The sequence below is a fragment of the Oculina patagonica genome, chromosome 1 (assembly GCF_052425735.1).
Source record: "Oculina patagonica isolate OP01 chromosome 1, crgOcupat, whole genome shotgun sequence".
NCBI lineage: Eukaryota > Metazoa > Cnidaria > Anthozoa > Scleractinia > Oculinidae > Oculina > Oculina patagonica.
The window spans coordinates 27,448,512-27,460,662 of record NC_135758.1 but is presented as its reverse complement, the minus strand read 5'-3'; the positions used below and the strand labels follow the sequence as shown (position 1 = coordinate 27,460,662).

The following is a 12,151-nucleotide window of genomic DNA, read 5'->3' as shown; positions in this document are numbered from 1 at the left end:
GCCCAACCTCAAATAAGCGCCCACCTCGAATAAGCGCCCACCCTTTGGGAAGGAAAAGTTAATAAGCGCCCAGCCTCGAATAAGCGCCCACCCCCACCCCTAGAAAGAGGGCACAAGAGGAATATTTAACAATTATTCCATGAGCCCGCGTTGGATACGAGGTGGTAAATAGCCAACGAGGCGCGAAGCGCCGAGTTGGCTATAACGACTCGTATCCAACAAGGGCGAATGGAATAATTGTTTTATTAAATTCTTCTCAAGTTTAAATCGACTGGACATTTCATTTTGATGTAAACGAAGTGATAGTATGAGGAGGCGCGGAAATTTCTGGCGCGGTGTTCACTTCTTGAGTTGAATGAAACATACGAGGAAAGCGAGCCAGAGAGTTTTCTTTCCAAGATTTTCCTCGAACAATCCCCTCTAAAGTCGTCTAAATATCCTGGAAATTGTGACAACAGTTAAGATTTACGAGAAGATCCGAAGCAAAAGCTTTTCTGGAAACTACAAGTCTTGTGCAAGTCGAACGAAGCAAGTGTTTACATTGTACTTCTTTACGGCTCCACGGCTGTCATCAAGACTGCTATATTATTTGAAGCGAAATTCAGCTTAAAGTGGAACAGGTTTGTTGAAGTATAAAAGGACAAAACCAAGATTGAAAGGTAACAAACTTTACGGAAGTGCTGAGCCTAGTTTTATGACGTACACTGAATGAAACTGTGTCAGTTTGCCGTTCTTTCGTAAATTATTTGCTGCTTTTCTACTTTATTGACTCGCTCTTGTTGTGTGTTTACAAGCATTATTAATTAAACTTTTCGCATCAATCCTTTTGTTTTGCGTAGTTAATTTTACTATGGCATTTCTGTGGTTGTGGTAGGCACCGCTGATTATTTCTTGTTCATAAAGTTCGCCAAATTTGCTGTTTTTCAACCATTTTTCCGATAGAACTGTCACTTCCCGTAGAAAAATTTTAGCTTGGCAAAAGTAACGCAATCATTTTCCAAATAAGGTCAAACTAAGGTATACGAGCTGACAACCGGGATTGAGTGAACCAATCAGAATGCTAGAAATGCAATATCCGTGGCTGAAAATTTAATAATGACTATTATTGACTGATTAAGATTGAAATTGACTAAGTTCTACTTAGGGACTACCCAAACGACCACGTTTTCTTAATATTTTACAAAAACTTTCCTGGAACAGTTAAAATTCAGCTTTGGTACATCTTCACGTTTTGTTATTATATATTGCTTTCTTGCAAAATTAACATACTTTTTGCCAAAAATGGTGAAATTTAATAAGCGCCCAGTCTCGAATAAGCGCCCACCTCGAATAAGCGCCCACTCTCAAGGTCCAAAAATTTAATAAGCGCCCAGGGCGATTAATTGAATAAATACGGTATATCGCCTGTGAATAATAATTAACAAATTAATTTGGTTGTTACCAGAAAGTCCCTAATTACTTGGACTAATCTTTATTAAGATTCGTTTTGTAAAAAAAGGTGAAGGTCCTTACCGGTATTAACTGTTGTAGTGGTTCCTGGTTTCTGTTTTGCATCGTTTCTTTTTGATATGAAGAGCCTTTTGATTACACGAAAAGCCCAAACACGCAACAAATAAATGAATACTACACCACTCAAAATAGCCCCCAATATGATGTAAAGGAAATAACAAATACAAAAAAATATTCTGATGGCCAACAGAAATTTCAGAATAGCGTGCAAACAGCTACAGATAGAACAAATAAGGACAAAGACCATGCCTGCTCCAAAGATTAGCGCAGAAATAAAGAAATTGACCACCATCCAGTAAATAAGCCTCAAAAAATAAAAACATTCTAATGCAACGCCACATATTATTAAGATAACTGCAAGCTCGGCGCTCTTCTTCATGGCATAATCTACAGAAGGATGCCTGCTCAGATAATCCACTGTGCATTGAATAATCTTTCCACGGAAATCGGTACTACACAATGCATCAAAATATTGCTTAGATTGTTTGCCAGCACTGGAGACTTTAAAATACAGCAAAGTCAGCATATTCCAAATCATTTGTACGAAAGTAGTACGGAAAGCTTTCGCTTCTTTTGTTCGGTTCATCCCTCCACTTTAGCTGTCGAATTCCTGCATCCCACACTGAAATAAAGGCAATTCGTTTAGATACAAGAATGTTCGCAGTCCCCTATTTTTTCGTGAAGTCGTAGAGATAGAAGATTGTAACAAGTTCGACGGGCCGCCATCTTGGTTCCTGAACGCGAGCGAAAACTGGGGAGAGTACAAAAACCCCGTGGGTAAGAAGGCGGGGTGATCGATCTCTAGATATCTACGACTTCACGGAAAAATAGGGGACTATGAACAGTACATTTAGATACAGTCTCACTGATGATCCCCTCAGTTCGATGGATATAAAGACTAAAGTTGTGCTCGTCGCAAAGTAATAACGTTTTAAAATGGCGAAAGTGAAGGCACAGTAATAATTATTGTTCACATAAGACGAACAAAAGAAATATGTTAAAATCATGAGTGCAAATTGTGTTGACGTCGACCTGCTTGTGTTGATACTTTTTTGGACTTCAGCACTTTATCAAGTAACTCTTCTCACATTTTTTTACTCGTTTGTTTGGAGTTTCATTCTCTGAATTTTCAAAATCCAAATTTAGCTCGAAAAACTCCAACTCCATTGTTTCAGTCTGAATGTTTCAGTACTCGTCGGCAAACGATCGCGCAATTGGCGAGCGCGCTCAAGTTTAGTTTTTGCAGGAAAGTTTTTCTCCTTTCGGACTGGTAAATACCAGCTAAATTTAAATTACGTGGTTCTGTTTTATTGGTAAAACCTCTTTTCAATTCATCGTACGGTAACACTATTTTACTTCAAAGTGACCATGATATGGTGGCATATCAGGTCAGTGACTTGATATCGTAGGATATCAGGACAGAAGATCGCACTTCTGATTGGCTACTTGCAAATTTGGGTACGGTAAGTAATAGTAATTGGACTGAGTGGAGTACAATTCAGAGAGTAATCGGGCGAGTAATTTTAAAAATCGGCAGAGCGCGCAGCGCGAGGCCGATTTGAAATTACGAGCACGATTACTCTCTGAATTGTACGACACGAGGTCCAATTACTAATTAATCGTATAAATAACAAAATTCGAGGTTAGGAAGCCTTTTTTGTAAGAAAAAGTCAAAGGCAAATGCAATTGGATGTACAAAAAGCAGGAAAACAGCAAGAAAGAATCCATTCAAATACGTGTGATTGACGCGCGAATGGCGTAGGTGCCCAATTACAGGTATCCAATTTGAAGTTGCTCAAATTGGATACCTGTAATTGGACACCCACGTGATCGCGCGCCGATTACGCGACAAATAGGCGCGCGCAGAACCAATCAAAATCGAGAATTTTGTTATAGATACGATTAACGACAAAAACGCTTAATACGGCCCAGGAACGCGAAAAAAGGCACCACACATGAGTCGAATAACATTTAATTCACCTTTATTGAAATATTTAGAACGAGATTCATTTAGAAATGTAATTTTCAGAGCTTTATTCATAACTCTCTTAGATTTCAACATATTTCTTTTGTTCGTCTTATGTGAACAATAATTATTAACCACGAACACATAGTCTGCCTGTGGTGAAGGTACTTCCATTGTAATCAGAAAGTAGATGTTAAGTGACTTTTCCGAGAAAGGGACTAGACGTAGACATGTGCAAATGTCAACCTTATATCTTCGTTAATGATTAAAAAATAATTATCATAAAAACGTCACGTGACTGGAGTTAGCACCTTGAATAACACGATAGGCGGAGTTAAATACTAAAAAATAACGTTGCAATAACCTACATTTCGGGAATTTGTTTCCAAGCCCGCTGGAGAAAAACAAAGATATTCGACACTGCTGTTCAGCAAGGCTTTTAATTTTGTTCTTTTTGTTTTCACTTAAAGCGACGGTGAGCTATGTGTTAAGTCGATGTTCTATGAACAATACTTTTTTGTATGCTCATTACCATTTAATTGAGAGCATTTCATGATGGCTTTCTTTTTACCAGTAGAAAGTCCTGTCTAATTTTATTTATTTATTTAACATTTCTTTATACACGGTTAAAATCATCAGGTAAATACCGTGAGTAATTACAGTTATAATAAAAATTAATACAAAAACTAAATACTAAATACTAATTACTAAAAATTGAAGAAGTAAATCTATTAAACTGATCCTGTTTTCCATGAATGCCGTGTTTAACTTTGCTTTTAAATTGATTAAAGGATTTTATCATCCTGAGATTGCAGGGTCGGCTGTTTCAGAGAATTGCACCACTGTAACTAAAGCTATTTTTCATATAGTTAGTTCGTGGATAAGGTACAACCAGTTTGTTTTTGGAATCCTTTAGAGAATAGTGCATTCCACTACGTTTTAGAAATTTAGACGATAGTTATTTAGGAACCAAGCCATTTAAAGATTTATATACCATTAAGGCTTTCTGAATTTGACGCTGAGTACACAAATCTTTCCAACCCAGTTGTCGTATTAGACCTTTGGCATCGGTATCATAACTAGAGTAAAATAACACGCGAGCGGCGCGGTTCTGAAGCTTTTGTAGCTTGTCCGACAAATTTTTACCGCAATTACCCCAGACAAGATTGCAGTAATCAAAATGAGGTTGAATTAGAGCACTGTATATATAAAGCAGTATAGCTGGTGGAACAAAAGGCCTAACTCGTTTGAATGTAAATCAAGCTACAATCCCAGCCAAAACGGTTGAGACACTTTGCTAATTTTCACCAATTTTGGTACTACAGCTCATTTTTTTCAATCCCCCCTACCCTATTTCAATGTTGTCAATGCTGTCGTTTTATGGAGACAAAGCCTGGTGAATTGCAAACACCATAAAACAATTTCCCTTTTTCTTCTTTCACCTTTTTCACTGACGGAAACACAACAACAGAGTCTGAAACTGGCAATTAACCCGCGCCCCATTCTCATTATAATATTATAATCAAACGCGCCGATTTTTATCAAACAGACGAAATTGAAAAAAAAAAAAAAGAAGAGATTTTCACATCGTATTGACGGCGTATCATTTACCTTGTGTTTTAGAAATCGACAGGAACAAAGCAAGATGATATAGAAACTGCGCATCTAAATAAAGAGCAATATTACGTCCTTCAAATCGGTCCTTTCAAGTACATTATCACATTCTACGAGACATCAATGTATCAAACGAATATGGATCAGCGTTTCCTAGCCAAAAGAAGCGTCCGGAGAAGACCGCTGTTTGCATCTCAGCCGGCGGCTGTACTGCGGACCATACAAAGGTAGCCATAGTGCTAATGTAAATTGACTTCAAATGCGATATTATAATACAGAACCCAGTGAAGGATCCAGGGGAACTAAAAAGGGCGTGGGAATGCTGCGTCAGTAATGATAGGCCTTTGTTTATCAAAAACAAAGGGGAACCAGTAAAGGTGCATGGACGGAAATGGGAGCAAGCCGGCATATTCCTAAGTTTGCGCGATAACTCTTAAGCCCAGAAACGCCGAAAACAGTGCTGATTTATTTTTCTATTAGAATTTCTTTTGTTTGTTTGTTTGAATATCGCGAAAGGCAGCGTTAAAGTGCAAAGAGAAGCAAACGTACATACTTTTCTCGTTCCCAAGCTGCTGTTTTGCTGCCTCGTCCCCAGGCGTCCTCGTCCTTGGTCGTGCACGGTTCGCTTGGTGTTGTGGGACTGACGTGCACGGTTCGCTTGGCGTTCTGGGCCTGATGCGGACGGGGAAGCGGACGTCTGGCAGATCCTGTTCAGTTTCTTGGCAAAAATGTTCGGTTTCTCGTCAAAAGGCGTTTTAGCGCTTTTAACAAGTTTAACGGTCAAGAAATCAACACTGGGAGCTACGTGGAAGTTAGTACTGTCAACATGGGGATTTTGACGGCCTTTCGGATCGTTTTCGTTGCTCTATCGAGCCGATTCTTTTCAGCGTTCACTGAGGCTGGTTTCAGCAAAGCGGGGGTCCCCTTGCTTTAATCTAATGTTGGCGGGAAATCTAGCTCAAAATCAGCGATTTATCCGGAGAAATGGTATGAAATCTGAGCAGAAGATTGAACAGAGAAAATCCCACTTTGATTGCGAGAAGATCGTCAATGGCGGAGGGTCAAGAATCTCTGCCGGCGTTAGAAAATTAAATTTCTTTATAAGCTTCGAACTGAGGGTAAGTTTCGCTTCAATCGATGCCAGAGCTGGTTTGTTTCGTTTCTGAGCAGTGCTTAGCTTCCTTACATTTCGGTATACTTTTATTTGTACCTCTTGGCCGTTAAACTTCAGCTATAAAGTCTATAAGCAGCGCTCCAGAGAGAGCCGTTCAAGTGCTAACAAGTGTTTTATCAAATTAATGTTGTCCAACGTAGGAGATCTTATGAGAACATGACACATAAACAATTATAATGTGTGCTGATATTTTATTCTAGCTAGGTTAACCTCATAATTTACCTTTCTTGACAGAAAGTACAATTATTGAAATTTCAACTTTGCGTAGTTCTGTTTATTTCAGCACTTAATGTGTTAGTGACCAGAGGAGGCAGATCCTACTCAAAATTTCTTTTTACTGATTCGTATGGGTAATCAAATGGTGACGAGTGAAATTAGGAAATAATTTCACGCGCGTTTTGTCAAAATTCTTATAATTTCCCGAGCCTTTAGGCGAGGGAAATTATTAGAATTTTGACAAAATGCAAGTGAAATTATTTTCTAATTTAACGAGTATACCATTTGTTTACATTTTAATATCATTGGTGACAAATTACGTTTGCAATTGCAATCTTAGATGTTTTTGACTGGTACATTGCATCGCGAACTCTGAGCTTTGAAAAGTTGAAAGCATACATTTTGCTTAAGTTCGCAAGGTTTTTTAGTCTTTGAATAAAACCTTTCAGAGATTCCTTTTTGCCGTTGACAAAAAGTTTCAAAGATGAATCAACTGTCAATTATTTCTCACATTATGACTTCGTCTTGGATGAACTGAAAATGGCGCCCGTGTAAAACGCTCAAAAATCCGCTCGATGCCATTTATGTAATTGTCTTAAGTCTTGAAGTCGTTTTGACGTTTTGAAATATAAAATATCATCGAAAGTTTTAGTACATGGCCAAGGCTAGCTGGCTAAGATAAAATTCAAGCGAAAATGTACAAAGTTTAAGCCTTAAAACGTCTTTTATTCCGGACGCCATCTTGCTGCTAACTACGTTGCCATGGCAATTTTATAATTTCACATGTGAAATTATAAATTAATGTTGAAATTTCGCGCCAAAATTAAGGAGTAATTTGTCACCTATGATATTAAAGTGTTAATATCGAAATTACTCTCCGCTGATTAATTTGTGTGTTTCTCGTCACTGTACTGCTTGATAATGCATTGATACTGTAAGGAGAAATAAGGTTTTGGTCACTCTTTTGGAGGATTTAAGCAGGATAAGACTTTGACAAACTTGTTACAAAAAAATATATAGTTTTTTCTAGTTGTAGTGTCACAGGGAGTGTTTTTTAGTAGGTGTTTTTAGAGAATGTGTGGCAAAACTTTATTCCTAAGGGTAACAAAACACTGGACTATGACAGACAGCAAAACTTAAATCATTTTTGCCGGCCCAAGAGTTTATGGCTGAGATAGTGTAGGAAAATAAATTGAGATGCCAGGCAATTTTACATCAAAGGGTTTGTTACTGACTCTTAAATGCATTTCATGTGAACATGGCAACTCCTGGCTAACCATATTCAATTTGATTAAAATAAATAAACCAGCAAACTTGGAGTTGCCACTTTTTCCCCAGTCTGCTAATAGCCCACTGCCTCTAGCAGTCTTGGAAAACAATTAAAACACTTTAAGTGTTGAATGTATGCTTTGCCTACCCTGCTGCTTTATACCCATGACAACAGCTGTTGTAAGAAATAAAAGATACCTTTTTACATTTTTAAAAATATTTTTAGTAGTACTGATTTTGCAAAACCATTCAGACATTTCCCTTCAATTTGCAAAAGTTATCTAGCCAGGAGGGTTTTACCTGCATGGCCTTAACCTACTGTGAATTTAAATAAGTTGTGCATGAGATAATCTGAGGATTACTGTTTGTACGACAATTTCCTTGGTGGTGCCCTTCATCTGATTATGATCTAGACATAGTAGTTAGCCTTCTCCTGAAAATTAACTTGATTGATTTTCTAAAGTGATTTACTACCCTCTTCAACCCTCCATGTACAGTTCACCCCAGCCCCTTTTGTAATTAGTTAATATCAAGTCAGTGGGAGCATAACAAAGGCCTTTAGACACCAAATTTGCAAGCACAAAGTAAACATTTCTTTTCAGTGGCTAAAAAGGTAAAGAATTTTACAAATACATGTACTATTTTAAATTTGTAAAGAATTACAGGAGAGTGATAAAAAATTAAGAGGGGTTTGTTACTAGAGTTATTTAGAATAGAATGATGGTGGGCCTTGGATGTCCAAAGATGCTAGCCTTGCATATTAATACATAAATATTTATGAGAAAAATTATCTTTCCATTTTTACAAAGCAAAATTTCAAGATGATCTTAAATCATATACCGCACATGAACCATTCTAAAAACTTCATGAAAACAGTGTCACATTCATCAGAAATGCTCTCTGCACCTGCCCCCAAATTAAAAGCCTGCATGGCATGGCATAGGGTACATTCCAAACAATTTAGTTGCCTCAGTTGCATTCACAGCATAAATGGCAGACTCACTGCCACAATGCTTAACAAAAAAATGTGTATTTATCCTTAATAAATTGTGGTTTAATGGGAAAAAAGTCACCTACTGGCAATCAATAAAAAAAAATTGCATAGAAAAAAATTACAGTTATGATATCAAACATTTTTAATGTTATTTTTATTTTCAATTAATAAAACAACTATCAAAGGTTGTGCTTGATTACTGATAAGCAGATAATTAACATTTTATTGAAGTAAACCAGAGATAGTAGAAATGACATCCCAAAGGCAGATGAATTGTTATTTGTATCGATGGATTCATGCTGTTGTTGCATTATCTTTGTCGCGTCTGGCTTAAATGAGCGTCCATGGAATAACTAAAAGGCAACTAACTCTCGGGCTCTACGAAAAAAATTCTACACAAAACAATAATGGAAAGGATAACTAATTTTCTTGTCATTTACACTCGGATTTACAAGTCAACTTCGATAAACGGAAATGAGTACCTGTCTCTCTTGGAGTTCGGAAAATGTCATTAGACATTTCAACGTCTCTTTGCCGTAAAGGATTTAAAGCTTTTTTAACTTCACAGAGTGCCTCGTATGCTCCTCCTGGCTCTTCTCAAGCTGAGCTGTGACATGAAGCGTGCGAAAATGGTGGTGAAGTCCGTCGTCTCAATAAGAATATTTTTCATAAAAGATGTGTCCAAGGCGCTCTGTGCTGTAAAAATGCTAAATAGACGGCTCTTTTGCTGTTTTTAATACACATTTCAGGGTTGATGACATTTTGGTCCGCCATATTGAATGCAAGATCTGCCAGGCGCTCGGCTCGCTCCCTAACCATCAATCCCCGCGCTCCCTGTTTTCCCGCCTTACCGCCTCAACGTCCGGCCAATCGGCGCCTGGGGACGAGGCAGGCTGTTTTGTGTTCCTCATAGGTCAGACGATCTCGGGTAAACGCTTTGACAAAATCTGTTATGATCTTTTTTCGCTACATTATGCGTCCATTGGACTAACACGCATTGTTCAGCTAGCCTTATTTTTTTCAAAGACTATATGTCAAAACGTTAGAATTTCGTGTCAAAATTTGAAATTTCAACAATATGTGTTACTCCCAAAAAGCACTCTATGGTTTTCTTTGCGCAGGGAGTCATCAACGCAAAGTTCATACACGTACGACCAAGAAATCTTGGCAGTTATTGCTTCAATACTTGGATTTTGGTTAATTTTTAAGAGCAGAAGCGCAGCTTGCTTGCGCTTTCGGTCTTGCACAGGAAATGACGAAAATTCTGGGTTCGAGAATGTCGCTGGCCCAAGAAATGTTGGGAGCCACTCATTTGCCTTAACGCACGCTGTGCTTCCAGGTATCTCCTTTTTAGTTCTCCCCAGGTCTCAAATAGGCTTGGCAGCTCCCCTCTCCTTACTCTATTGAGCCAAAAGCTACGGCTGATGCGAATATCCTCTCATACTATAAATATTTCTGTTTCATTCTTTAATTGTTTTTTTAAGTGATCCGACAGGTAAAGATATGGATTTTGAACGCATTGCTCTGGGATGTGGCAGTAGAGAATTCCAAGATGCGAGCAAACGTTTTCACGAAACAATTGCGAAATTCGGGGCCAAGATACTAGTGATCGAGAAAATTAAGAATGATTTCCTACTTGAGAGATACAACAGGTATGTATGTATTGGCAACAGTGGTTTGTGTTTGTTATTGCGTATAAAGTGGAGGGGAAAGGAGACGTCTTGTGGACGAGTGGCAAAAAATGTCTTCTCATTTGGCACTATAGTTTCAATTCTCGCAAAGAAGACGTGCGAGGTTCGAATCCAAGATTCCATAATGATGATTTTAGGCGATCTTAAGTATTGTTCTGCGCATCCTAAAGCCCCGGCTAAACGATCAAACATTTTTGTCCAATATCATGTTGGATCCGGAAGAGCATGTTTGACCGTTTAACCGCCTCTCTCAACATTGCATTTAAATGGTTTCCCATGTTTGATCTAGATCAAACATTTTCATCCGAAATTTTGCTTCACGCGCAAATGTTTGATCGTTTAGCCACCTCTGCAAACAAAGCAAGCGCAAGCGGGAAAAAGCAACCAATCAGAAATTGAATCTATGTGACGTCGCCCGATAATTTCAGCGGTAATACCCACAAAGCGTTATGTGGGCTCACTTTGGTAGATGTTTGATCAAACATTGTTTGCTTGTTTAGCCACTCCATTTTGTGTTCGACAAACACGATGTTGACAATGTTGGACGAAAATGTTTGATCGTTTAGCTGGCGCTCAACTGCGCATAATGTTACGCGAAATTTGCGCGCGCACATAAAGAAAATGACAGCCTTTTTTATACAGCTTGGCACGCGAGAGAAATAAATCACCGTTTTCTCGTAAACAAGTTTATATGATGATCTATCATTTTTTCTATATTTCTTAGTCTAGCAATCACCATCTTTCCTTAAAATTGTGATTTCGATCACTGCATAGTAGGAACAAGTAAGTGTAATCAGTGGCGATTGAAGATGTAGCCTTTATCGTATTCCTTCTATACGTGAAGCGGACGGCAGTCATAAGTCATACCGTTTTGGAAGCCGATATTGTCAGAAAATATACGTCCTAGCTCCTGCTCTAAAACGTGACCTCTCTTTTTCATTTCAAAATTTAGTTCCCCTTAACATGAACAACCAATAGGCAAAGTTTGAACGAAAATCAGTTTTATTGTTCTCGACGAGCGTTTCTGAATCTCCACTGATTTTGTCTCACTGGTTGAACCATCAATGACAACACTGCCATAAGTGAGTTAACGCTATTTTGTTTTATTATCATTCCGTATTTAGAAAGCGCGAGCAGATGAAAAAGAAACTGAAAGCCTCCAACAATGACGAAATCGAAAAGTTACTGTTTCATGGTACGACACCGGATGTTATCGACGCTATCTGCAAACAGAACTTTGATCACAGAATGCGAGGGAAAAACGGAACAGGGTATGGAGAAGGAAGTTACTTTGCTGTGAACGCCTCATACAGTAACAAGTACAGCAGCAGTCAAAGTGGAGAGAAAACGCGGTTCATGTTTCTGGCTAGTGTGCTAACTGGAGAATACAAGCTTAGTGGGCGTGATCTTCGTCGACCTCCCCTGAAAGATCTAAATAATCCTGCCAGTGATCTGTATGACTCGTGTGTGGACAACGAAGAAGATCCAAAGATTTTTGTCATTTTTAATGACGAACAATGCTACCCTTTGTTTTTGATTAAGTTTCGTTTACAATAACTTTGAATAGCTGACTACCTTTATGTAATTGTACCAGGGCGAATACAACAGTGCGACGTTTACGCACTGTGTTATTCAAGGTGCTGAGTCCAGCTACGTGACATTATTTTGATTGTTTTTTAAAATTCATTTACGAAAAATAAGGCGATCTCGTCCCCAGA

General features: G+C 38.3%; 2 protein-coding genes across 3 annotated transcripts in view; one reads left to right on the top strand and one right to left on the bottom strand.

The window, feature by feature from the left end:
* Nucleotides 1–2,240, bottom strand: part of LOC144642613 (protein mono-ADP-ribosyltransferase TIPARP-like) — a 132,064-nt gene extending 129,824 nt beyond the window's left edge. The window contains exon 1 of the mRNA XM_078501639.1: nucleotides 1,513–2,240. Within this exon, the coding sequence (XP_078357765.1) occupies nucleotides 1,513–2,095 (583 nt within the window). The 5' untranslated portion in view covers nucleotides 2,096–2,240. The remainder of the gene's footprint in view (nucleotides 1–1,512) is intronic.
* Nucleotides 1–11,990, top strand: part of LOC144642564 (protein mono-ADP-ribosyltransferase TIPARP-like) — a 33,173-nt gene extending 21,183 nt beyond the window's left edge. For both annotated transcript variants that reach the window (XM_078501560.1, XM_078501543.1), the window contains 2 exons: nucleotides 10,227–10,394; nucleotides 11,558–11,990. In XM_078501560.1, coding sequence (XP_078357686.1) covers nucleotides 10,227–10,394; nucleotides 11,558–11,990 — 601 coding nt within the window. The remainder of the gene's footprint in view (nucleotides 1–10,226; nucleotides 10,395–11,557) is intronic.
* The last annotated feature ends 161 nt before the right edge of the window (nucleotides 11,991–12,151 follow it).